The sequence below is a fragment of the Falco peregrinus genome, chromosome Z, assembly GCF_023634155.1.
Source record: "Falco peregrinus isolate bFalPer1 chromosome Z, bFalPer1.pri, whole genome shotgun sequence".
NCBI lineage: Eukaryota > Metazoa > Chordata > Aves > Falconiformes > Falconidae > Falco > Falco peregrinus.
Window position 1 is genome coordinate 36,888,070 of NC_073739.1, and position 27,908 is coordinate 36,915,977.

The following is a 27,908-nucleotide window of genomic DNA, read 5'->3' on the forward strand; positions in this document are numbered from 1 at the left end:
TGCATGCATACAGTTTCTGGAAGTATACTCTTGTATCTTGATTAATAATAACTTTTTAAATAAGTGTGGTTTTAAATGAATGGCAATTGTTTCCCTTGGTGTTAACTCACAGGAGGCTTGTCAGAGTTTGCACAGGCTAACTTACCTTTCCTATATCCCAAGAAGATGCATTTTCATGTAAGGAAATCCTTTGGTAGAGTTGAGAAGCACATTTTGTTTGGTGGATACTGTTGCCCCCTGGAGGCCATTTCTCAATTATCACAATATTAGATTGGAACTTAAATTAAAACTTAGAAATGTTTGCTATTATAAACAAAATATTCCCTTTAGCAATTAAAAATATTGTGATTTTAATTAAAAGGGTTTATGAGCTTATCAGAGAAATAACTGATTTCTTACTATGCTAATTATTTTTCTACAGTTGCTGTTTAGATTTGCCAATTACTAGACAGTAAAATTTAATTGCTTTTTAAGGAAGATGAATATTTAATTTGAATACAGTACTTGGGAAAAATAAGGTTTTAGTCAATGTGTGTGTGTGTGTTTTAAGCAGTGTAGATTATCAAACTAGGGAGTGCGAGTGTCTCCACATGCACTGTAGACATGGTTCTACACAGTGCTACTATTCCTCATGAAAGTGTAAGAAAAAACACAGTGCAAGGCTGAGAAAAGAGGCACCCCGGACCTCATGCATGCTTTGCAGCTGCTGTATTGCCCCTGGCTGGAAAAAATGCTAAAGTCAAAGGCAGCTCACAGAGCCAAGATGTTTGCTTGGCTATTGATAACAAAGGATAACAAAATGGCCAAGCAGGCAGTTACTCAGACCCAACATTCAGCTCCTTCTCCATTGCATGGCCTGCTGGCAAGGGAGCCCTGCTTGGGCTCTATGCAAGGGACACACAGCAAGGGTCACAACCCCAGGGTGTCCCCCAACCCTCCTGAAATGGAAGCTAGATTTCTGCATTTGTTTAAAAAAAGCGCCCTCTTTTTCTTTCATTTCTGAGTTTACTAGATACTTTGAGCTCATTACAACAATTTGATGGATGACTGTTCACAACCGACATCCAGGCTAGATAGCAATGGCTGTTGGTCCTTGGCTATTGGAGTCAAATCTGAGCTACTGGGCTGATGGCATTGGTAATAATTAATTGGGCAGCCCATGTAGGAAGACTTTTCTCTATGTGAGTAAAAGTCTGTTTCTAAATATTTCGTTCTTATAGGCTCTTATAGGATCACTATCACTTGTGGTATGAATTAAGCATTAATTTATACATGTCTAATTATTTAGCTTTTGCAATTAGTCTCTTGTCTACACTTGTAATTAGACTCTTTTTTCTTCATAACTGCTGTACCTCCCAGCCTTTTTGCTTTGGTGGTGCTCTGATTTTTGCTGCCTCCCCAGCGCCATGGGGTGCTGGAGTTAGGTCCTGCTATTCTTTGCTGGGCTTCCTGTCCCAGCAAGTACCAATGTTTCAGGAGACAGCTATGCTGGCAAAGAAGCAACACTGTACTAATGAATGGAGGAACAGGGCTATCTGTGGTGGTAACAGACAAGGGAATGCTTGGTACTGCTTCTGGTATGTATTGCCTAACCCCAGTGAGGCCAATGTTGCTGGTGGTTAGTGAGTCATGCACTGTGACAGATACACTGTTCTGGACCCCTTCTTGGGATTCGGCTGTTGCTTTCCATCCTCACACCAATCCTGTGATGCAGGCAGGCCAGCAGCTTTCTGGATAGGCATACAGAGAGCATTTGTTTATTCTTGGAAACTCTTCTTTGTCTGAAGGCTGTAAGTGTCACTCCTTCTCCAGCTCTTCATTTTCTTCCTCTCCTCACTGCAGGTTCAGTACTCCCTTTCTGTGCGCAATTCACATCATGCTTTGTGACCTTTATGCAAAATGTAATCCAGACTGTTTCACATTAGTACTTCAGGTAAGTTGCAATGACAGACTTAAAACTGCTGAAAAACATAGGAAGGATGCCTCTTAAGGAGTCCAACAACTGGCTTTGGCTTGCACTAGTTATTTTCTATCAGTAATATCAGTACCACATGTGGTATGTTCAAGTATTTTAAAATAGCAGGGTAATACCAATTGAAGTTATTGATTTTTCTGGGCTTAGGCATGAATAAAGATTTCATACAAGCCAAAATGCCAAGAATTCATAGTTGAGGCTCTCTCGATATGCTCCTTAACTAATTAAAAGGATTAAGCTTTCCTCCAGTGAAAATATTCATCATGCTATCCGTGACATAGCTCAGCAGTGTTGGTATACCAAAAAATATTTAAATTTTGAGGACAAGCTGATGGTTTTAGTCTTATTATATGAGACTACATGCATATGCTTTCACCTTGTTTTCACGTATCTCCTGCATACATTAATGATAAAGTTTAAACAGTTACAAACCAACAGGAACAGGTTATTATTATTCCTTCCACAATTCTAGCTTTAGAAATAAAGACATACACAGGTGGAAAATCATTGAGGATGCCCGTAACAGCAAATGGAAAAGTCCTTACTCTTCTGACTCTCTGCAGGTTCCCTCTGTTTCTTCCTGACAACTCCCAACCTGCCATATGTAATCCTCCAGCTGGGCTCCTTTGTACATTACTTTCAGTAAAGATATGGTTTTATTTTTTTTTTCTTATTCCACTGTATCCAGCTCCTGAGTGACCATACTTGTCAAGCAAATGGGGTTATCCTCCGCAGCCATGTCTTGCACTCCCACTGCAGAGGTGCTGGCACAGCTTGGGCAGATGGTTGTCCTGGCTGAGCCCTCAGCCAGACAGAGTTGCCAGCTCTGGGCAGCTGCTTTCCAGGCAGATGCTGGGAAGGAGACTGGTGGAGTAGGAGGACATGGCAGGGAGGAAGGAAGGCACTGCAGAGACTTGCATCCTATACACAAGTCGGATCAGAGGCAGGTGGGATGTGCAGGTCATCCTTCAGGAAAGATCTGGCACAAACCTGACAAAATTGTCTGAGTAGGTCTAGTCGGTGGACTTTAGATTGGGATGAAAAGGGGCTTTCAGGGAGGCAAGTTTCACTAGGTTGAAAATGGGTGAGATATCTATATGCTATCCTTTTGGTAAGGAAACAAAACAAAACAAACAAAAATCTGTGCAACATTCAAAGGCAGGAGACTTAAAAGGGTGAGGGAAATTTTTTTTGCTTTCAAAATGTAATTTTTTCCCTTGGTATGCTTGAAACTTTGTTCATAAAAACACTTGAGAAATAAAGCATGCATATGAAATAAAGTGTCCTGTGAAAGGAAAAGGGCTCAAGCTTAGGACCGAAGCTGGAGGAGGGTACCTAAGGTCAAGGCAGATCAACAGCACTGTCTGCCAGATAAGGCTGCTCAGATCACTCTCCAGTGAACATGACTGGAGAGCCTTTTCCATAATGTTTTACACACAGAGAGCACCTTCCCATGAAAGTTTTTGAGAAAACTAAACAGCCGTTATGGGGAGACTGAGGCACAGAAGAAAAATGAAGTGTCTCTCCACAAGGCAAAGACTGTCTCAGAGATAAATAATCCAGGTGTACTTATCTCTAATATATATTACTCCTCTTGGTTAAAAAAGTGGGGGGAAAGGTAGATCTTAAAGCCATATTGCTTTGGAGAGGAGAGGAAATTAAAAGACTGTTTAAAATATACCTCTTTTTCCTGTTGGAACCTCCAGTTTTAGGAATGGGGCTTTAATGGTGACCACAGGGAGAGTTTAAGCTAACCATGGTAACACTGACAGCTAATCTCACCCTCTGTTTCTGCTCTGACCACAAAATGCAAACTCTGACAGGCCCAAAGGCAATGATGAGGTGAGAGCTGCCCAGCACGCATGCTGGGTGGTATTTACAGTTACAGGAATATGAATAAAGCGTGCTCCAGAAAGGCGTTAATTGCTGTCAGTTACAAATACCACGGCAGGAAGGAGAACTAAAACTGTTGCGCAGTTTCTAGCATTGGTGATGGAGGGCAAGTATAGCCACAAACGGAAGATCTGAGAGAGAAAAAGGTATTTGTAAATAACAGCGAGGAGGAATTCTAAATTGGAGTAACCACACACCAACCACAGCATGGCCCCAGGGCCATCCACACCACCAGCGGGGCCAGAGCTTGGCTTTGTCTGGTGCTGCAAACAGGTGGATGGATGGAGGATGTCAGTGCTGTGTGTGTGCTCACAAAGCAGCTGGCCTGTTGGCAGGACTTCCAGCACTTTTCTCCAAAGTGAAAAGGAAGGGGAAAAAATTAAAAATCAAAAGGACTTGCCGAGACAAAAAGGCCATGCACTGTCATGCACCAATAATTCCACCCTTAAAATCCCTGAGAATCACTGGCTTAGTTCAGGAGTATTGCTGCTGCTGGGCCTAACTTACTCAGCCCAGTAACCCCCAGACCTCTACTAACTGGGGGAGAAAACCACACAAGACCTTTGGAAGGTCCCTTCCCATAAATTCCAATGAATTATTTACAGTTTGCATTAGAAGCCACACTCTACACAATATCATTGACCTTTATGAGGGTTTGAATGAACAGCTGCATCTCACCCAGTATTTTTCATCTTTACTTATAAGACACTGGTTCTTTCAAGGCTGTTCACTAGGCAAGTAACATTATTTTTTTTATTCAGCCATAGGGCAAACTGCCATTACCTGCTTGAAAAATTGTACCTCTCTTTATAGTGGAGAATTAACAGTGCTTCTTAAAAGCTGGCTTACTTTGGCCTTACAGGTAAGGGTGTGTGTGTGAGGAAACTTGCTTTCACAATAATTTAGAAAATTACTTTATTTCAGAGTTATAGTTACAGCTACACTGCTAATGACTCATGGCATAGAAATCTTTTGGGTGATAACCTGTGGTGGAGAAAGCTCCCTACCTTCATTTTTGTGTTAACATGGGGACTTTGGCTCCTATTAAGCCAAAGGCTCTAGGAGCTGCCCCTGCTTAGAGAATGGAGATGCTTTAAGCTTGGGCAAATTCAGTCTGGTGGGGATATGGTGTGGACACCAGGTTTTGCTTACATGCAAGCTGACACAACCCAAGAAGAGTTGGTACCTGGGGTACCAGGACTTACAGGGCTTTGTGTATAGGACCTAAGGTAGGCAAGGTATTCTGCAAGGGGCTTGGAAGGAGTCCTGTATCCCATTGCCACAGCTGGGTGAATGTAAAGACCAGCGAGGGCAAAAGTAACATCAGATTTTCCTGCAATACAAAGTGTGAGGATGTTAACCTGGATCCATATGCCTGGGTACCAATGACTGGATGAAGATGACATGGCAGGTGTACCTGGAGCAGCTGCGTAGCAGCCACACATGGGCATCTGCCAGGCTCTTAACCTCTCTCAACTTTCAAACCAAGAGACGGAACCTGGCAGATCCTTCACGTTTGAAACCAGCTTCACAGCAGGGGGAGATATGCCTGTGCTTCCTATATTGGGCCCCTCCTTCTCCTTGAAGAGACCTGAAGTAAGGATTTCCAGACCAGAGGCTGGATCAAAAAAAAGGCAGTGATTCATTTGGGAGTGAGCCTGATCAACAGGGAGAGACGGTGTCACAAGCCACCTACACCCAGCACTGGGGCACTGTTAGATGGCTTTTCCTAAACAGACTTGTGCATTCGTTGTTTGTTTTTTTCCTGATTTATACAAAGGAGCAGCATCCAAGTGTGTTTTGTGAAGTGACAAATGACAAGAAATTAGGTGGCTGCTTTTCTGATTTTTGCTTCTTATAAGCAAGGCCTCCCCTTACCCCTGCTGCTCAGCAGAAGTAAACAATATTCCCTGGGCCAAGTCTAGTTCTTCATAGCATTTATCTCATGGCAGTTAATGCCATTAGTCAGAGATTTCCAATTTAAGTGTCATAAAATACTAATTATAATAAGGTGCTTGATGTCTCTCCCCAGGTGTACCAGCTCAGGATGCTGCTGAAGTTCTATAGGGCAGGAGTTACTGGGACAGAGCAAGAACGGTGTTTTGTCATGCTACGGAGGAGGTTAATTAGAAAACTGCTCACATTATTGGTGAACCTAATTAATTTCATTACTTTCAAAGAGAGTCCTGATTACATCTGGAAAATAGCTGATAACCCCAATAGCAGATTATGGGTAATTTGATACAAGACCACTCAAGTTTATGATTACATGGCAACAGAGCATTTTGGTGACTTTTGAGTAAGAGTAATGACTAAGACCTGGGCAGAGAGAGCAGCACAGCACATCCACAGGGCAGCAAGTGCCTTGTTCTGATTTTCTGGTGGAAGTCCTGATACTTTCAGGGAGTAAAGAGGATGTTGCCTTGGAAGGAGACTTACTGGTTGTTCCTCGTTTCCACTGAGCAAATTACATCTGAAGATCACCAAGGATACTATTTTTCAAAGCTTACTTGCTTGCCCTATGTTTAAACTCCACTGCACAGTACTAATGGCCTGCATTCTTTATTCCTCTTACAGGTTTATAAATAAATAGTTCTTGTCAGAGATGTTATGCACATAGACTTACACGAACTCTAAATTAATGTGGCTTTCAGCCACCCTTTACACCTGCCCTTTGTGAAGATGTATTTCAAAAGCCATTTTCTCACCAGCTGCTGAGCTGGTGAAAGATGTGATTTCATTAGTAAAGCAGATAGGTACAAGCTGACATCCTGGTTGAGTCGGTTATTGGAGCTAAGGGTTACAGAAAATCATTGGGGGTGCATGTACTATGTAAAACCACCAAGAAAAAGCAATGTAAAGAAAGTCTTTATCTTTGTAACTGCTCAGAGCTGTGACAGCTCTCCCAAAGGTTAGGCTGGCTTTGGAACTAATGGCTGAATGTAGCAGAGAAGCCCTTCTGAGCCAAATACATGCCTGTTATTTCACTGTATCTCCTTCCTTATAGCACATTTATGAAAGCTTGCATATTAACATAATAAAGACACTACTACATCTGGCTTGCTACAGCCTGTTGCTAAGAGTGACTGGGAGGCTGGCAGAGCTTTCCAGGGATTTGCCAGTGGTGGAAAGTCCCACTGAGGTTTACTGGGTGTTCCTTCCCTCAGCTGCCAAGCCTGGTCTGGGTTCTGGTAGCACAGGGTCAGGGAGCAGAGCCTCCTGGGCATGTGCTGCCCCACGTTCCTGGGGCATACAGCAGGGTGGTGGGCAGAAGAGCTGGGGTGCCCCATGTAGCTGTGAACCTCACAGCTCTGTGTATGAAATTCTAGTCATACAGTGGCCCTGTAATGAAAGGAAGGAAAAATGAAGGTGAAATCCAGCCTATACTCTACTGGGGAGAGTTTGCTAGCACAGATTTCCAAGGGACCTCTGTTAAAACAACAGGGGAATTTTTAATGTAAAGTAGTTGCTTTTGGCTGCATTGACAATTCTGACATTTTTGCCAAATGGATCTTACATCTAGAGCTTTTGCCATTGTAAGCTTGTCAGGCAGGGAACGAAAAAGAAATCATAGCTGCGCTGACAGTACCTTTCAACGCTGATGAGGAATGACTATGATCACACACAGAGATGGGAGATGAGTAACAGACTCAAGGCCACATACTGCTCCAGCTATGCAGAGATGCTGAAGAACAATAAAGTGGAGCAGTTTGCTTAGCAAAGTCTCTCAGGGCTGTGGGATGTTGGATACGTGCCCCTATTCTTTTGAAAAGTAATAGCATTAAGTCATGGAGAAGAGAAAGGAAGACACGTACTCTTCTGAAAAATGGCCTATTACATCTTTGATTTTTCCCCTTTCATCCAGGGAAAATATTGTGCAATGCAGGTGACGGATATGTTGCATTTACAAAATCAAAAGGTGAAAAGTCAGTTCTTGCAAAACTCAAACTCAGGATGGGTAGTTTAAGAGAACAGACCTGGCACTGCACAGAATCTGATCATGAATCGAAAGTTGTACATGTGCTTCCATGTTTCTATAGATCAGGGGTTTGTAGCAGATTGTGTCCTGCCCCATGGAACTTTCATGCCATTAGTAGCGTTAGGTGGTATGAGACAAGTTCTGTCAGGAAGATTCGGCAAGCAGAGTGTCTAGCTGCTCTGGGCCCTGCAGCATCAGCCTGAATGTTTGTCATAGGCAGAATTTTGACCTACAAAATAGGAAGCATTCAGGTTTGTGCACAGACCACATCTACTTGGAGTTTCTCATGCCCTTTCTCACCAAAATCTGAAAATTCTGATACTGCAATTTTGCTCATTATTACCTTGCTGATAGAAGTATTTTTGTTTGCTTTGTCAGTGCAGATACTTGAAGAAAACACTATTTTTCTTTTCAGAAGAGGCTTAGTATGTGACTTATTTTCATTTAAGCCATTGTAATTGGTTTACGTCTGGGTATGATTTTTTTTTTCTTCCACATAAATAAACCAGCTTGCAGTCTTTATCTTTATGCCATAGTTTAGATCTTGTCAGTAGAATCTCAATGAAAGACAAATGACAAACCTTTTAATAAATATTATTACTGTTTTCTGGTTATGTAATGTACTGAAGTCTGAAAAGGTTCTTCCCACTATCCTATCAAATGCATTCCTGTGAGAGAACTTATGGCACACTGAATATCTACTTGTAATAGCTGTCCCACATAAACTGCAGTTATGCCATCTTAAATATGTTCTTTTCAATGCAGAACTAACACGATTGTAAAGCATAGTTTTTTTTTAATTTAATTTCTAAAATTCTGGCTGTTCTGTACCTACTAGCAAGTACTGAATTGTTTATAATCACACTGAGCTTTCACAATCATAGTAAGTTCACAAACATATCCAGAAGGAGCTGAGATCAACCTGCATATGGAGGGTTGGCTTTCCCTTTGATGTGTAGCCAGTGGAGAGCATTTCTGTAAAGACAAAAGGGAGCCAAGCTTGTAGATGTTTTCGATTTATGGAAATCACTGCTACCCAGTAGAAGTCAGTGAAGCTACAACAGCTTGTTCCCTGCAGTGGGTCTGCCCTTTGGCTTCTGCAAATACATGTTTGTGTGGGTAATGTGGGATAAGCTGAATCTGGCCATCCACGCTGACTAATGTCCTTCCATGGGAATAGGACACCACTCTCAAAAACATTACTTCTGCAAACTGTGCTGTGTAGGAACTGGTTTCTTTCTGATAATACAATCATTTCTTCCCAGTTATTAAAAGCTCTCAAATTACCTCAGTGATAAGACTGCTGTTGCCTGAAAGGAACTATCTGGCCAGATGGGAACAATTCTAAAAACTTCAGTGTATATTCTTACAGGTGAAAATATCAAAACTACTTTTCTAGGTATCAGGACTGAAGATCCAGGTCTCCAGGTCTTGCTGAATCATACCTATAACAGAGGCACTATTAAATAGCTTCAGGAAAGATTCCAGTATTCCTGCCCATCTCCACAGCTTCGCAGGGATTTATGGTTACTGGTGGTCTTTCAGCAGCAGCCCATTTTGCCAGCAGATGCATGTGGAAATGAATTTATCCCTAAAAAAAGAAAAAGAAAATTAAAAAAATTCTGTAATTGTAAGCCAGAACAACTTATGATGAACTTGTAAAGAAAAAGCATCCTTCAAAACACGGGATAATTTCAACAAATGCTAGTCATTTTCTTGTCCCTAGTCAATACAACAAGAAGAAACAGACTCAAAGTAAGGGAAGAAAGACTCAGGGCAAGGCATTAAAAAAAGAAATAGCGAAGTACTGGGACAGGTTGCCTGGAGAGGCCATGGAATTCCCATTGCTGGTGTTTGATGCTTGTCTTATCTCATCTAATAAGACAAGCATTTGTAGGGAATGACAGAGATAGTAATTTTGCCCTAAGAAAAAGAGTGGATGGTCTCAAGAATTCTCTTCCAGATTCCTGCCATCCTCCTCTCTCCTTTCCCTATGATTTGTGTTTGCTTGAGGTTTTTGCCTGCCCGCTCCTACTTTCTTAACCCTGTATTATGGCAGACTTGCATAGATAATTACTGGGTATTTGAGTGTAATAAGCTATTTTTCATTTTCTTTGATTTTCCAACTACATTTTGTTTGTTACATATCTGAAATAGCATATGACCTTGTTAAACCACAATTCAGTAAACTGTAGTTTGGAACAAAGAAGGCAGTTTTGGATTTGGAGTTTGGCAAGGAACAAACCAATCTCATGCTAATGTTCTGCTAAAGAAAGATGTGGAATGCTTGAGCTTATGGTCCTCAGAGGCCACTGAGAGGCCAGTGAGCCATCTCCTCAACCACAAAGTGTACAGGTTAAATCACAGGGAGGGTATTAACTATCGGATCATATGGGTGGTCTTCATCCCTCAGCCTAGCTGGCTTGCAAACTATGCAAATCTCCATTTGGCAGATGAGCAAGGGAAAAGATGGAAGAGTGTTTCTTTCCACAGTATGTAAACCATACATTTCACTCTGCCCTTCAATCATGTTGCTTGAAACAAAGCTTCTGTTGGGTCATGAAACCAAAGGGACCACTGCATTCCCCTGTGATGTTAAAAATGTAAGACCCATTCTCCAAAAAAAATATTTTGTGTGGACACATTAAGATGCCTTTGCAAACCCTCCAGAGTAGAATTTGAAGGTTATTCTCTTTTTAATGTCTGCGTGCATACATATATAGGAATATGTCCATGGGTAAGTAAGCTTTACAGACCAGCGCTGCGTGCTGCGGCTCTTACACAGGTAGTCCCCTAACTTTGTATTGAATATTTGTCACAGACAAGGCAAGAAGGCCTCAGGAAGACTTATAAATCTTGACCCCGGTCTACCTTCTCATAGCTTTAAACAAAACTCTTCTGAATATAAAACATCTGCGTGTTTTATGTTGCTGCAGGTACAAGTGACTCTTCTGCAAGCAGAAGAGTGATCAGTCAGTGAGAAGGTTTTTCTTCTCTCAGAAAAGGAAGAGTGGGACAGCCTAAAATACCTTCTACTACTTGACCACCTACCCTTTGTGCCTGGAACACCCATTGATGCTGATGGATACTGGTTTAACAGTATGGGTACCAGGGTTTAAGACAGCAGATGGCCCTAAGTATTGGATTTCATATCACAAAATTGACCTTAAAAATCAGCTGTGGAAATAATACAAGGGGTAAAGTGAAAGGGTGGAAAAAAAAAGAGACTTTGGGACCATCAAATTCTATATTTATATCTTGTTGCCATGAGGGAACCAGTGCCTGAAATTAGAGGCTGAACGGTTGTATTCAATGAGAGTGAGTGTGAGTGTGTGTGTGTGGGGTGTGTGTTTTTCTCTTAATACAGACCAGGACTCCCCTATAATTAGAGATGGCAGGTGGTGAGGTCCTGCCACAGCCATGCGTTCACTCTGGCTCCTCGCTCAGAAATAGGATCTGGGGAAGCGGGCAGGCATGAGGGGCGGATGTCATAGGCTCTTGGGTTTTGTACAAGGCGTACATAACATGGTAACAGCAAGCATGATGGTATCAGTTTGAAGCAAGCTTCTTTTTTTTTTTTTTTTTTTTTTTTCCTCCCTTTAACCAAACCTGAAAAGCAGTCCTAGGCTGTGGCTTCAGCAGCCGGTGGCATGAGGCCAGCTGAGCTGTGTAGACTCCCACAAAGGGTGTCTTGCTTCTGGCAGATGTCCCAGATACCAAGCCATTTGATCTCAGCACAAAAATAGTGGCATAAAATACTGTGCATTGGCTTTGCCCTGACAGCAGTGGGACTGTTGCTCTTCGCTGGATGGGCGGAAACGTCCTGCTGGGGCTGGAGCTTGTGTCCTGTGAGCCTTCTCCCCCCATGGGGCAGCAAGGTGCCTCTGTGCCAGGATGAGAAAGGGAAGAGATAATGGGGAGTTTTCCCTTAGCTTTAGAGTCATGCTTTTAAAAACTGACACACACTTTCCTGACAGACTGCTGGCTCCTAGCTTTGCTGCCGGGAAGGACGGAAGAGGGAAAACAGCGGGGCTTAAGGCTTCTGACACATTTTGGGAGTGTTGCTGTGCCTTCAGGCGAGTAAAGCCTCAGCTGGTGTCAACTGGTGGAGATGGGTGACCAAACTGCTGAGAAACTGATGAACACCTGCTAGGGATCTGACCCAAGAGAAGAAGCACGAAGGAAGCAGAGTGTTTTTGCATGGAACAACATGAGATGGTGAGGAGCCCACAAGCTCAGGAGCTTCATTAGTGTGAAGACTACTGTTGTTTGTTTCAATGCCACTTTATCTTTTCACTTTTGCATGCTTTCCCACCATGGCCTTTCCTAGCCTTGCCAGGGTAGAGCTATATTGCTACAGAATTTTAAACTGGTAACTGCTACTGACTGCTGCATACCTATTTTTTTTCAGAAAATCATACCATAAATATTGTGCCATAAATTATCCCCATTCCACAAAACAGTCCCATGTGGATTGGTCAGGGAAAAAGTGCAAGAATGCTCAGTTTGAAAACAAAATGTTCTTAGCCAGAAGAGGTGTTCTGTTTTGTTCAGTGGGTTTCAGATGTGACTGAAAGCTGGCCCTGCCCCCCTTATCCTTCCTCCTGGTTTTATGGGATGTGTACTTTTAAACTGAGCTGTGCAAATGGGTTAGGCACCACACCCAGAGAAGCAATAACCTGGTACTGTCATCAGTAAAGTGACAGCAGCCCAGCCCAGTGGCCTCAGTACTTCTCCCAGGCCACTGCGTGTGACAAAGTCTGCACTGCCTGACTTGCAGGTACAGTGAACTAAGTTAATTGCCCTTGGGAAGTTCAAATGTGTTGGAGGCACATGTGTAGCCCCAATTCTCTGCCTCCATCGCTTGCACCACTTGAGTAATGCAGAGTGTGCAAAACAGGTGTCAGGTCTTCTGAGGCAGTTCTGATGCTCTTGCTTAAGTCAAATGTAAGTTATTTTACAAGCTGTAAAACAGTGAAAAATGAGCACTTACACTCTCCTGCTTTTCGTGGACTGATGAACTGTCCTCTCAGTTTCTGGTGTCCAAGACTCTGGTAATCATCTTCAGTGTATTTGCAAGTGTGAACTTCTCTGGCTCCCATCCACAGCACACATGGTTTTTGCAACCTTCCCAGCATAAAAAAAACCAGTATTTTGTGGTGCGCTGGCAGTTTGTTGGTTTATTTGTTTTAGAAGAATCTCCAACCAAAGCAGATTTTTCCATTTTCTAGGAGAAGCACTATAGGCCAAAAGTGGAAGAATGAGAACTAAGGGAAAATATAATAGGTTAAGAGAATCATAGAATCATAGAATTATTTAGGTTGGAAAAGACCTTTAAGATCATTGAGTCAAACTGTTAACCTAGCACTTCCAAGTCTACCACTAAACCATGTCCCTAAGCACCACATCTCCACATCTTTTAAATACCTCCAGGGGTGGTGACTCAACCACTTCTCTGGGCAGCCTGTTCCAGTGCTTGACAAAACCTTTAGTGAATAAATTTTTCCTAATATCCAACCTAAACCTCCCCTGGTGCAACTTGAGGCCATTTCCTCTTGCCCCATCACCTGTTATCTGGGAGAAGAGACCGACCCCCACCTGCCCACAGCCTTCTTTCAGGCAGCTGTAGGGAGCAGTAAGGTCCCCCCTGAGCCTCCTCCTCTCCAGACTAAACAACCCCAGTTCCCTCAGCTGCTTCTCACAGACTTGTTCTCTAGACCCTTCACCAGCTTCGTTGCTCTTCTCTGGACACGTTCCAGCATCTCAATGTCTTTCTTGTAGTGAGTGGCCCAAAACTAAACACAGAATTTGAGGTGCAGCCTCACCAGTGCTGAGTATGGGAGGACAATCACTTCCCCAGTCCTGCTGGCCACACTGTTTTGGATACAAGCCAGGATGCTGTTGGGCTTCTTGGCCCCCTGGGCACACTGCTGGCTCATGTTCAGCTGGGTGTCGACCAGCACCCCCAGGTCCTTTCCCACCAGGCACTTTCCAGCCACTGTTCCCCGAGCCTGTAGCATTGCGTGGGTTGCTGTGACCCAAGGGCAGGACCCAGCACTGAGCCTTGTTGAACCTCATACAATTGCCCTGGGCCCATATGTCCAGCCTGCCCAGATCCCTCTGCAGAGCCTCCTGCCGTCAGTCAGATTGACCGCCACCCATCCCCACCCTGCAACTTGGTGTCATCTGCAAATTTACCAAGGATGCACTCAAACCCCTTGTCCAGGTCATTGATACAGATATTAAACAGGACTGGCCCCAATACTGAGCCCTGGGGAACTTGTGCCCGGCCACCATCTGTATGTAACTCCATTCACCACCACTCTTCAGGCTCGGCCCTCCAGCCAGCTTTTAACTCAGTGTAAAATACACCCTTTTACACCAAGTCCAAGCCATGGGCAGCCAGTTTCTCAGAATGATGTGGAAAAAGGTGTCAAAGGCTTTACCGAAGTCTAAGTAGACAACATTCACAGCTTTTCCCTCATCCCCCGAGTCAACTTGTCATAGAAGGGGTTCAAATTTGTCAGGCAGGACCTGCCTTTCATAAACCCATGCTGGTTGTTGTATTCTACATGCCATGTGATGGTACTCAAGACTTTGCTCCATAACTTTCCCTGGCACCAAGTCCAGACTGACAATGTCGCTGAAATTGGGACTAAGAAAACTCCTTAACACCAATGCAGCATTAAGAAGCAGACATTCCTTTATTGCAGCGCTGGATGCACAAGGGATTATGCCAGCTAATGTGCATGCCATATGTTACATTCAGGCAAGATTATATAGATCATACATATGTTTATGCATTACATTTATCAGAAAAATCATACGTACTCATTCAATAGGTGGTACTATATTAATTAAGCATTGCACATGCTCCTTACAGATATTTTAGAATACTTCTGGGTGTCTCAAACAGTAGTTGGACCCTCTAGTTATAGCTGACTGAGAATTGAACTTTAATTACCTTTCCCTATACAGACTTGTCTTGACCACAGTTCAACTTCTTTTGGTAAGTTTGGTTTCAGATCTGGCTTTGCAAGATCTTTTGTTTTAGCTCCTTCTTGGAATTATTGATAAACTTTCCCTTAACAATATAGTGTCACACAACTACTCTTTGATGTTAGCTATCCATTATACTGAAGCAAACAGTACAAGGTGACAACAGGCCTCTATTTCCCCAGATTCTCCTTCTGGCCCTTCATATAGATGGGTGTCACATTTGCTAATTTCCATGCAACAGGGACCTCCCCAGTTAGCCAGGACTGCTCATAAATGATTGAAAGTGGCTGGATGAGCACTTCTGCCAGCTCCCTCAGTGCCCCTGGGAGGATACCATCCAGCTCCATAGACTCGTGCATGTCTAAGTGCTGTAGCAGGTCACTGACCATTTCCCCTTGGATTATGGGGATTTCATTCTGCTCCTTGTCCCTGTCTTCCAGCTAAGGGCCTGTGTACCTGGAGAGCAACTGCTCTTACTATTAAAGACTGAGGCAAAGAAGGCATGAAGTTCCTCAGTTCCTCAGCCTTTTTCTCATCCTTTGTCAGCATGTTTCCCCTTGCATTCAATAAAGGATGGAGATTCTCCTTGGCCCTCCATTTGTTGCTAATGTATTTATAGAAACATTTTTTATTGTCCTTTATGGCAGCAGACAGATTAAGTTCTAGTTGGGCTTTGGCTCTTTCAGTTTTCTCCTAAAATGTTTCCCTAGGTCTAGAAAGCACGAAAACTAGATTGACTGTCAGTATGAAAACAACCATATAAGATCTGAAGAAAAGTTCATCCACCTACATGCCCTGTCTGTGGCATGTGCTTAGACCAGAACAAGTATGTGCTCCTAGAGCATCCTCCAGTATAAAACTTCCTGGCTACCAGTCAGGTTCAGAGACTTGCCATGCTGGAGGTTGTTGCCTCTCTATCTTTAGTGGCCCTTTTAAAGACCTCCCCTCCCTGGCTTTTGCCAATTGCTTTTTGAACTTCTTTATATTTCTGTTACAGAAAGCATCTCATGGTGGTGAGTTCCACCGTTCATTTCACACTATGAGGACAGAGTGAGTGGCTGTCATTTCTCAGCCGGCTGCAAGACCACTGAAGCACAGAAAGAACAGGAAAACAGGAACCCCACTGGACTGTGTCAGCACCCAGCACTGATGTATCAGAAATGCCAGGTGGAGTGGGATTTGTCTGTGCCATGGAGCAGCAACATCTAGTACTAGATAAATGTTCTTGCTAGCCTCCATCCAGGTTAGAGTAATACAGAGTGCTGGTGCCAGGTCCTGGTCTAGCTAGGTGAGTCCCTGACTGCTAGGATATGATTGCTATTGCAGCAGTACCCAAAGATCCTAACTTGGATCTGATCTGCATTTTCAAGATGCTGTGAACATGCAGGAAAAAGACAGCTCAACTCTTGGGAGCTAGCCACTGAAATACTTGGTGAGCAGGAGTAGATGGATTCAAGTAAGCACACAAGGGTGTAGATAGACATTACCTTTCTTTTGCCATTCCTAGATTTGCTGTGTGTCTGAGCTGGTGCTAGACAGTGTAGATTTAGAGAACACCTGTCAGATCATCACTGGAAAAATAAGAAGATCCAATTGGTTTCTTGGCTCCCTATGATGCTTTCTAAGGAGCACACTCTGCCCTGAGGCAAGGTGCAGGGCTGTGTCTGACACATCCACCAAATTAATCTCTGCTTTTGATATGCCTGGAAGGTGTTAAATCAGTCAAAACTGAAACTGTTGTCTTGTCAGCACTAGCCACTCTGAAAGGCAACAGAAGTGTGTATCTGCATGTTAGCTCTTCCTTTGCAAGCTGCAGTGGGACTTCAAATAGGTTGTCAATTTCCTTAAGTAGTGACAAAAATGTAACCTCTATTTTAATTTTTTCATTGATAGACCAGAGTAGGAACAGGTCTGTAGCTTTAGAAGTCTGGTGTCCCAGACCACCCTTACTCTTGCACTTTACAACCTGCAGTAAACACAGCAATTCTATTTACTAAACAGGATGCAGGAAAACTAAGCAATCAAGCAGGAAGCCCTAAAACAAAATGTAAATCCTCTTGTGTTGTTTAAGTCTGGTTGTGTTCAGTGCTTTTAGCTGGGGTACATTGCATATGTGATTTCTTTGGTGGAAGGCAAGGTAGAAGAGAAGATATAGGGCAAAGACAGTGTAATACTAAGAATGCAGCTTGTGAAACTGGCCATTGTATGGCTTAGTATGTCAGCAAATAAGGTCAAGTATGTGTTTTTAAATATCGGTTAAAACCATGGTCTTTATGGACAGATAATGAAGAAGATAGCTTTTTGATAGAATAAGGCATAGAAATAATGTTGATAATTAGTTGTTAGTATTTTTTCTTCTTTTGTTTGAAACTCATTTTTAAATGCTTGAAATAGAACTCTAGTTGAAACAGGTCTGTGCACCTGGTCAGAAAAGGACAGAAAAGTTGACCTGTCATAGAAAAATAATGGGCCAACATCAGCTATGGTATAAATGAGAATATCTCAAGAAGCTCATTGAATTTTTTCACATAGGTGTTAAGTGATAAATGATGAAGAAGTCTGCTTGTCCTATTTGTATTTGATGCATGCCAGCATCTGAGACTTCTGTTGGTCTGAATGACAGCACACAACTGATGGATTGCAAACACCTTTCTATAAGGATCAAAGCAGTTTTGGAGCTTGTTACAGTAGATATCTAGAGGCGTGTTTCTTACAAGCATCTAAAATTTAATCTCTGACATATATATATATATGTATATTTAAAAGCATATAATACACTTGCTTTTTGTATGGAAGTATATTAGCTCTAGAAAATGCTTTAACTTAATATTTCTTGTATGTCCCCCTGCTACAAATGCTTTGACATGCTGTGCAAAAAAATCATCAGCAACAACTCTGTACAGTATGTACATACAAATAATCTGTACCTTTTCAGATGAACTTCTAGATCAGAGTTGAGGAACTGCCAAATGACTGCTGCAGGCAGAAGGATGTTGTTGGAACGGTGTGCAAATGGATCAACTTGTTGAAACAAGACAAAACGAGATCATTTATTCCTAGATAATTGCATCAAGACAAGTTTGAGGTAAATGCAATTTTGCCTATGGAGGGAGATAATATAATGTAGTTAATATGGAATAGGAAAACAGACTTCAGGAGCAACATTAGTTTCTAACATAGCTTCAGTGGAATCAGTAGATGTTACACTGGCACTGGATGTGATCCACATTATCATATAGAAGTGATATGTATGAATATGACCTTTTCAATATGTTAGTAATAACTTTCATTAATGCAATCATTAAATGCCGTATTTCCTAATGAGTTAGCTAGAGTGTTGTAAAAGCATTTATCTAAGGCTTTTTTCTTAAGTCTTGGGAGAGGTTTAGCAAAGTGGCACACCTGCTTAGTACTCCAGCATTTTCAATGCCATGGGCCAATGTCTGCTCTCACTTATGCCAAGAAACTCCATTGTAATAGGAAAGCAGGACTTCTGGCCAACGTGAACACATATTTTTCCTAGATGAATTAATTTGAAAGAGGATGGTTATACTGTCAATATTCCTATAACAAACAATAGCTTTAAAATGCAACTGTAGTATCCCTAAAACTAAGTTTTGTGTTCTGATCATAATACATTGACTAGTCTTAACATCTGATTTTCCTCTAAGGTTAACATCTTTAACCCCACCCCCCACCCCCCGCCCCCTTTTTTTTTTTTTCTGTGACTGATTCTTGAAATAAACTGACGATTGTGGAAAATAAATGCTTACAAATTTTCATGAAAAGAAGTGAACAAAGTGGAAAACTGCTCAATGCTAAAGCAACAAACTTCTTTGTAGAGGTTACAGTCATGAGGTGCATCTAGAACATCAGAAGATTCCACACTGTTTTTACTGTCTAAAGAGAAAAGCAAAGGAGGGACACATGTGAAGAGGGAGGGCTGTGCCAGAGCCTTCATGTGGGAATGGTACTTGAGGAGCAAAACTTCTTCAGCTCTCTGGCTAAAATCAGTTCCAACCAACACTGATCCAAAAGGCATGCAAGGAGAGAAGAAAGCTGTGGCTGAAACTTGCTAAGAGAACTGGCTTAACCTTCAGTTTATTTGTTCATGTATTTTTTTCACTTCACATCCTCCTACACACAGCTTGAGGAAGACATTGAAGTTAAACTATATAATGACATTTGTATAATATAAGGAACTGTATGAAGCTCTGAAGGGCAGTGCTGACACAGGTTATATTTACCATATGTCTGTACCAAGCACTGACCGTGATCTTGCTTAGTGCCTCCATGAGCTGCCACGCCTGCAGTATGACTACTAGACTAACTAGCAGCAGCACTGAGAGTAAATGAAAAATGTTTTAAGTACTCACAATTTGAAGGAGGGTAGTGAAAACTAGTTATTGTTTCATTTCTGCCTCAGCCCCCTTTAAACACATAAAGATAGCAGAGAGTATGTGGGGTTTCTGTTGGGGAGATAATAATAGATGTGAAGCATAGAAAAAAATGCAGTCCTATGCTGCTTCGTGCTCACTGTAATCACTCTTCCCCCCTGCAAGGCTGCTCGGCACAGCTCAGCTTTCAGGCTCAGTTTACCTCCTTGGGACAGCCAAGGGATGCTGGGGTCAGCAGCCACAGTGGCAACCTGCGCCAACTGTTTGTGTGGCAGGTATTTTCCCACATGTTTCCCGGGCATCAGTGCGGTGGGTTTTCATGCCTGCCCTCTGTCATCCATCCCGCCACTGCTGTGGGACACCTTGGCTCCTCTCACACCAGTACAGCCTGCCATGCAGAGAGCCTGGCTCAGACAGGACCAGGCATCTCCCATTGCAATGACTGCAGAGCATCACACACCATAGACAAATTCCCATGAGAAGGACTGTTCCATGGGTGTCCCCCTAAAGAAGATTCAGATTGACCACAGGTGAAAAGAGAAATCATAAACTCTTCCTGCGTTCGGTATCTGAAATGAGAAGCAGGTGATTTCCACAGACAGAGAGGAAATCTGTTTTTCTGTACTTATTCATTTTTGCTAGAGGAATATGCTCAGTAAAGTCAGTGGTTCAGCACAGTGTTAAGGGTACATTATTTCTTTATTTTTTTTCTGTGGGCTCACTGTGGGGTTTATGGCTCACCAGAGACACCAGGACAATACAGAAACATAGTTTTCCACATATCAGTTTTCAAGTAAAGGAGGAGACCCTTGAGTTCAGGTGGGCTAGACTGACGCATAAAGATCACTTCAGTGCAGGATTATTAAACTTGCCCTAATTTAATCCTTTGAATAAGTTTGATCTACGTGTCCATAAGAGGTTTCCTGATTGTGTATGTGTGTGTATGCCTGACATAAATAAAAGGTGCACTGAAGAACTGAAGGTATTAAAAAGAAATCCTACAAAATACTTTTACACAGAACAGCTGCATGTCTGGAGTCTTTAGTTTTGTGTTAATTTCTGACAAGTATCTTCACATTTTTTTCAGTTCAAGAATCTTGTTCTTTCAGCTTTTCTGTAAAACCCTTTCAAGTCCAAGCACCAACATGGTGCTCTCTTTTCTCACCTTCCCCTATACATCTGCATCAGAAAGATTATATTTGTTCAGCAAGACAGCTGAAGTCACTGCCTTTCAAACTTCTGCTATGTATTACATTCTCCTGCTTGACTCTCATTTTAAATCAAACTTGGTTCTTCATCTACTCAGAGACCAGGAAAGGGACAATTTGGTTGCAAGAGGACATGCTCTGCAATCAAACTGGGGGGCTTGTGGAATAGGTACAGCTCCACATCTGAGTTTTGATTCATCTTCATCCTCCATCGTTTTGGGTTTTCTGGGTCTAGCAGTAATCCCAGCAGCTCGTTTCGACAGATTTAGAGTGTTTCATACAGTAATTGGACCCTCACTGCTTTAATGTCTTCATTCAAACAGTTTCTCTGATCATGACACTGAAAGTGAAATCTTATGCTATACATAGCTTTATGTGAAAAAGGAGGTTTATGTGATTATGGTAATAGTTCGTAAAATCTAGCAGACAAAGAATAATTTAGAATTCATTTATTCATAACAGCAGCACTTAATATTCTTCTTGCCTACAAAAGATTTTCCAACATTAATCTTTTCTCTTGGATTTCCGCTATTCTGCAGAGCTAGTTTGGATTGCTTCAGTATTACGGTTGCCCCAACTTCTTTGTTTGTCCCTTTTAGTCTATTCAAAATACTGTTTTTCCTTAAATAAATAATTCTGATTCCATGAAGATGGTATCAAAGCTGTCTTCCAACTTTCATGCAGATTTATGTAAGTATTTAAACAGAAGAGTGAATTCTGGTCTCTGTTTTGCAGCTAAGCATCTTACTGATACATAATAAATCACTTCCCTACAACTGAAGATTTAAGCAACTTAGCATATCCTTTCATAATCTGAGAATTTCTTGTTAATGGTGCATTTGCTTCAGGAACAGGGGAATAGTATGTGTGCATGTCTGCTTATATATGTTGTTTATATTATTTCAGTAGGATACTGCTATTTCCCCCCCCCCCCCTTCTTTTTTCCCCTCTCTCTTTTTTCCCCTAATGATCCTTTTATATTTCTTCAGCATCTGTATTATTGAAGATGCTACAAAACTCCCTAAATGTAATTTTAAACTGAGCTCATAAAAGGCTGGAAACAGCTTCAGATATTTAACTAGTTACTTGGGAACAAATTGTGTACTCCCTTGGTCTGACTTTGTCAAAAGCCTTGCAGTTGAAAGAAGAAAAATTCTGGCATATAGTCATGAGAGAATTGAAGAGTGGAGACCATAGGCACAGTGATTCAGATTAATCTCTGTACTAACGTCACTGACACAATACATCTGGAACATATTAAAACAATTTTGCTGTGTGATCTGTCAGTCGCGTGCTATCATTCTAGAGAGCAGCTTTTTAAAGCCCTGTCCTCAAGGTTAAATGCATTTAGTGACGGCAAACTGACAGATCACAGGAGATGCTTTTCCTTAGAGGTGTCTGTGGGGGTGCTAGGCCCAATGGCTTTTCATGGTTTTATCAAGGAGCTGAAAGTACAGAAACATTGCTGTTAATAAAATCTGTGGATGACAACAGGAACAGAGATGTGCTAGAGAAAGAACAATGTAAGGAAGGCAGGAAATTTCAAAAGAACAGCAATCTGGTCATTTGCCTTTTACTTAATAAGGCATGTTGGTTAACAAGAATCCCTGACCGTACATGCTTCTGAGTATTCGTGCACACAAGGATGGAAATAACATAGTGTTTTTTGTTTGTTAAACATTGATAACCTCTGGTGAGCTTATTGCATGCTCACTCTACCTGTGAGTGCACAGCTAGAGAGGGGGCTTTGCCCTTTGGGGCAGATGGAGGTTAGATAAGACCACCCATTCAGGCCATCCAGATCCACAGGTGCATGACCCACCTTTCCTGGCAATCTCTGCAGTTCTGGAGCCTTGGTTGGTTTGAGCTTTTTTTATTTACAGCTTTGTTGATTTTATGACTGGGGAGCATTGCCCTGAAAGCTTTAAGGGAAGTGACCTTTTGGTTTATTTATTGTCATATGCAGACTGTGAGGAGCAGAAACAAATAAGCTGTTGGCATCACAGAACCATTCTGAAGTGCTTTTTTGAAGTTAGAGGCAAAAACTCCCCAAGAGGTGAACTCCTGACCTTGAAATTTATGGGCACGTGGCTACTCTCTCTAAGAGAGAGTAGCCTTCTTTCTGGGTCTTTCAAGCTTCACCTAATCACCGAAAGCTAGGTAAATATTTTTCCATTTAAAAAAAAAAGTCATAGGCTTTAACTAAAAGGGGAAAAAAAGTTCAGTTCCAAAAATACATCCTGCCACAGAAAAGAGACACCTTAACAGAATATAAGAAAAATCCCCACCAACATGCACATCTGCCCTGCACGTCATCATTCCTGTGATGACACCTAGTGTCTCATTTCTTCCCTGCTTTTCCTTGCACAGGTAGGGAGACTGGCATTCCTGCTGGGAGAGCCCCAAAACAGGCTGCTTGCAACAAGGGAAGAGGAAATAACTCAAAGGGGTGATCGGCACTTGTCTAAAAGGCAGAAACAGCACTGCTACCAATCGTTTGTCTGAGGTTTACATTGGCATTGTCAGTCTCTGCCCCTGCCTCACCAGCGGCAAGTGGTGCTGCAGCACCGGTGTGCTGCATGGCTGTGATGCTGCAGTCACCCTGGTGGGGTTGGCCTGGCTGTGTTCCCCAGCGGTGACAGGAGGTGGCACCGGGCACTTTTTTGCCATTTCACTCTCATCTGGACCACCCCAGTCTGCAGAAGCCTCTCAAGGCTGACAGCTGTCCAGTGACCTTTGCATAAGACCTGCCAAGGGGCAAATGACCTTCTCTGGGGGGCAGTGGAATTGGTGAAGAATTATGGTTAGCCCAGTGGGAAGGCTGAAGGCTGTACAGAAGTGCAAAGGCAGTGATCATGCAGCAGTATCTGCAAGGTTTTCCTCCTGGAATGGGAAGAGCTTGGCCAAGCTCACCCCACTTGCTGTGGGCTTACTGTAACCAACAGTAAGACTGGAAAGTACATTGCCTGTTAATTCGTGGTGAGAATAAAATAATTCTGAAATAAGGCTTGGTTCCATGTTGCTAAGCACAGCTCAAGGAAAATAAATAAATCAACCAATGAAGCCACATTAATTTAATTTTACATGGTCCACAAAGATGAAATGCTTTTTTTGACAGTGTGCTATCACATTGTCGCTTACAAACATGGCAAAACTGCTAGGGTGCAAGCTGGGCCTTATTGCTGGCCAAGAACATCCCAGATCCAATTTCCAGTTACTTTAAGTTGTTTAGCCTGAGTGGAAAATGGTGTTTCTCAAAGTTTTTTCACAGGTGATGTGCTTTGTGTCTCTCCCCCTTCCCACCCCACCCCACCTTTTGGAGTTATTGGTTTCCTAGTGACCTCCAAAGATGTGTGGGCACATCCTTCAGCCAAGGCATGAGCACACTGTTGGCAGATCAGCTTGTCAAGGAAGGAGGAGCAAAGACTGGCTGCATTTACTGCTTATAGGGATAAATGTCCCTTTCCTTTGGAGTACATGCCCCAGCATGGATGGCATTTCCAGTGTGTGATGCTTATGTAAGGTGAAGAGGGCGAGGCATTTGTTTATTTGTCCCACAGTGAGCTGAAGGTCTAATACCCTCCCCCTGGCTCCGCCCCCTGCCCCCAAGGGGTTTGGACCACCACATCTCTGGTGGCACAGAGTTGTGTCCCACCTTTCTCCTTCCCAGCCCCACCTCTCCCTGTGCTGGGCCTTCTGAGGATTGTGACATGCATGGGTGCTGAGGTGACAAATGTCCAGCAAGGCACAAGGGGTGGCTTCAAGTACCCACAGCCTCCAGGACAGTGGGAAACTTGCCAGCACCATCACAATCACCACCAGCTCACACAGGTTAGCTGGGTCCACAACTCCCAAGAAAGGAGGGAAGGTCCTGGGAGACCCCCAGCAAGGCCACCTGGAGCGCCCTGCTACTCCCTTCACATAGCACACAGCCTCCCTGGGACAAGCCTGCCTGATTTTTCGCTCTAGAAGTGCAGACCCATGCAGGATTTATGTTAAATTGCAGCTTGCAAACAGCCTGGAGACCAGAGTCCCTAGGTGAAGCGCAAGGCTGTAGGAAAGGCTGATTATTTCAAAAGAGTTCAAGGGTGTCTCACAAGCAGCAGGAGTCAGCTGCTGAAGTAACGATCACGAGCAATAGCTTTTATGTTCTCAGAGATCCCTGATACCTGGTTGCAGTGATCTAAGTGATCAGTACTGGAAAATTTACTGGTGTGGGGAGGACAACCTAATTCAGGGGATGAAGTGTGATGGAGAAAGATGGGGACAACTGCATGGTGACTACTTGCAAGAAGGTCTGTGAGATTAAAGCACTTATCTAGGGCTTGGAAGACAAATCAGGACTCATCGTCAAATAACAGGCAAAGCATTAATAAGCTTACAAATGCAAGCATTTGTTATTGAGACAGTCTAACTGAAGCTTGCATTTCAGAAAGGTTCAGAAGCTTTGGATGCCTCATTCTTTCACATGCAGCAGTCATTAATTCACCCTAGAGCCCCACCTCCACCCCTCCTTTGCCTTGCCTCAGGTCCCAACCCACCACTGCCCTGATCCTCCCTGGATCCCGGATGTTCTGTGTTTACCTGTGTGGTCATCATGGTTGTCCCATGGTGAAGAGATACCTGTGGGTGATGCCCCTTGCTCTGCTGGAGACGAAGTGCATGCAACATAAGTGTGTGTCCAGCGGCTGCAGATGGTCCTCACCTCCTTCCCTGCTAACTTCTTTTCTCCACAGCAGCAAGATGTCAGAGGTAGAAACCACTTTCTGTAAATTAATAATATATGGTGACATCTGCTAGTGGCAGCAACATGACAGGGAAAAACTTCAAGCTGTGCAAAGGTTGTAGGGTGATGGATGGGAAAGCCATGACCAGCACTGACATTGACATCATATTCAACAAAGCTGAGTGTGGTAGGGAGTCATGGTGGCAGCACAGCTGGGCAGGAGTAGACAATGGCAGGAGTCAGGCAGGGTCTTGTGCAAGGGGCAGCCCTGGGGCTTTCTCATCCCACTGTCAACCAGCAATGAGGTAACTTTCCTCTCAGTCTACTGACACCACAGGACCAAAGGTGCTTGTGCCATCACCTTTGCTGAGTTCCAGCAGGCCATAAGGGAGCTTTGCAGCAAGCACTTCAAGGGAAAACCACCAGAGGAAGCTCTGCAGGTTGTTTATGGCCTCATCAAGGGAAAGGATCCCAGCAGAGTGGGTGCTACAGTGAGTATGAGTTTCCTCACCAATCCTGCATCTAGAGCTGCCCTGGAACCATTTGTCCTTACTGTAGGGACACATGCTGTCCTCAAACATAAGGAAAAGCTTGTCTGTGAGCTGTTTCCTAACTCTTGCCTGCTGACCTCTTTTCTTGCACAAAGCCACCAAGGTTGGTGGGGTAAAAGGCTGACAGACACTAGCAACTACACTGACAGCCACAAAGAGTGTTTTGATGAGAGTGGCAAAAAGAACGGTCTTGTTGGCCACCAGGATCTGACGGACAATGGTGGCTATGCAGTTGGAGCCTACACAGGAGCTGGCTTTATGACCAGATGCAGTAGGACTGAGACTGCGTAAGGAAACAAAGGCTGTTCCTCTATAACATGGGAGGAGGGGCAAATAAACATCCCAAGCAACCAACCTTCTGTGTGCATCCCAAGTCCTACAGGGTGAAAATGCATGGAATGGACACTCAAACGATGCTGAGGAGTGACTCAGGTTCCCCAGCCAACTACATTTTGACTGCTGTGTGGTGGCATTAAACCCATAGATAAGCTAGCCTTCTGGAAGAAATTCTATGGGCCAGCTAGCACTGCTATCACACTGCTTTGCATTTCCAGTCACGTGAACAGCAGGTTAGTCTGAATAGTCACTCATTATTTTGTCTCCCCTCCCAACATGCTACACTTTTTACTGTGATTTTTGACTTGGGGAGAAGCATGTGCGTTTTTTTGTACATCTACACTAGGTTACGTTTGAGGTGATGGTTTCTGGTGGCAGACAGCCTACCAGTGGTGCCTGACCACACCTGGAAGAGCACTCTTACAGGGTATAGGATGCAACACATACTACACTGTGGAAAGGGGAGGGGTATCAATCACACCGGTTCATGCTTTTTTCTTTTTCCTTCCCCTAGCTTAAACTGTTTCACCCATTCCTAGCACTTGGCATGGTCACTCATTACTATTCCCCCAGGCTTCAGGATGTGGGCTGCTGTGGAAGAGTTTGTGAGTCTGTGGCTCTATTGTCCTGTTGCTTTTGAGATCCTCTTGCAAAAAACATGGCTGAGAAGCTGCAGAACTCTATGACAGTGCCCCAGATCCAGTCACAGCTGTTTAACTGTTTTCTGTGCTTTGGTGTGTAAGTCATAGTCCCTTGGTCTTCCCAGGATGAAGGGCTGACTGATTTCTTCCCCACAATACAGTACTGCGTGGGAAGCATAGCTGGTGCATGCTACAGTGTAATCAAAGAGATGGGTTTGAGGTTCTTCCAGTATTTTCCACACCCCCTCACTCCCAAAGACTTACTACCACATGATGGATAGTAGTCAGCAGGGTCCTGCTGATGCTTGGTGGCCAAGCAGAAAGGCTTACCAGCTTCATTGGCCTAGCAGTGTGCTACCACCAAATAATGCAGTTTTCAAGCAAAATATGCAGGCACCAGCAGCCTCCGCCACTGTATCATTGTCCAGGTTTGCTGTGGCATCTCATGTGTCCATTTCTTCTTGCTGCCCTTCAAACACCTTTGGACATTTTCAGTTTGGGGGCCAGGAAGAAAAGGACTGCCCTCAACAACCAAGCAAACCTGGAGTATATTTCTGTGTTCAGGCCTCATCTTCCTTGTAATTAAATGACTCAAGAAATTGCCCACATACAGTTCTGCAAACCAACACAGGAATGTGTTATTAGTTGGTTGTGTTTGGTTTTGTTTTTTGTTTAAATATGTAGCTGGCATGGAAAGTGCTGTGGGAACTTTGGGAACAAACCGAGAGCTTTGTACTTGTGCTTGTGTAGTGTGAGCTCTGGTTTGCATTAACTCGGGTACAATGTGACACTGGAGGGTGAATTTCTGAGGCATGATTCAATCTGTACTTTATCCTCTAATCTAACTTTTGTAGTACTCCAGCACCAACAAGAATCACTACTTGTCCTGCCTATTCCTTATAAGTAGAAACCACAAAAAGATGAGGAATGCCACGCTCACTCCCTATGGCAGCTACAGAGAGGACAGATAAAAAGGAAGTGATGGTGGACTGAAGACTTTAAAAATAGTACCTGATTACTGCATGCCCCTGGGGAAGCAGTAATACTGTCAGATGTGATTTTAAAATAGACAAAGACATGCATATATCAATGACAGAGTCAACAACACATTTGCAAAGGAAAAATAAAAAGAAAAAAAAAGAAAAAAAAAGAGTTTTTGCTCTTGTGGGTTGGGAGCCTACAAAAACTGAAGTGGCTCCTCAG

General features: G+C 43.2%; 1 protein-coding gene and 1 long non-coding RNA gene across 2 annotated transcripts; one reads left to right on the forward strand and one right to left on the reverse strand.

The window, feature by feature from the left end:
* Positions 1-2,926: 2,926 nt before the first annotated feature.
* Positions 2,927-14,424, reverse strand: LOC129782798 (uncharacterized). Its single transcript, XR_008744919.1, has 3 exons — positions 12,841-14,424; positions 9,239-9,438; positions 2,927-8,822 (listed from the first exon to the last, which is right to left on the reverse strand). It is a non-coding gene; the product is annotated as an uncharacterized LOC129782798 (long non-coding RNA).
* Positions 14,425-24,975: 10,551 nt separating this feature from the next.
* On the forward strand, positions 24,976-27,741 carry LOC101915341 (tubulin polymerization-promoting protein family member 2-like). Its single transcript, XM_055791237.1, is given in 3 exon segments — positions 24,976-25,241; positions 25,243-25,359; positions 25,515-27,741. Coding segments are annotated over 3 exon segments (843 nt in total). The 5' UTR covers positions 24,976-25,020; the 3' UTR covers positions 26,020-27,741.
* Positions 27,742-27,908: the final 167 nt, after the last annotated feature.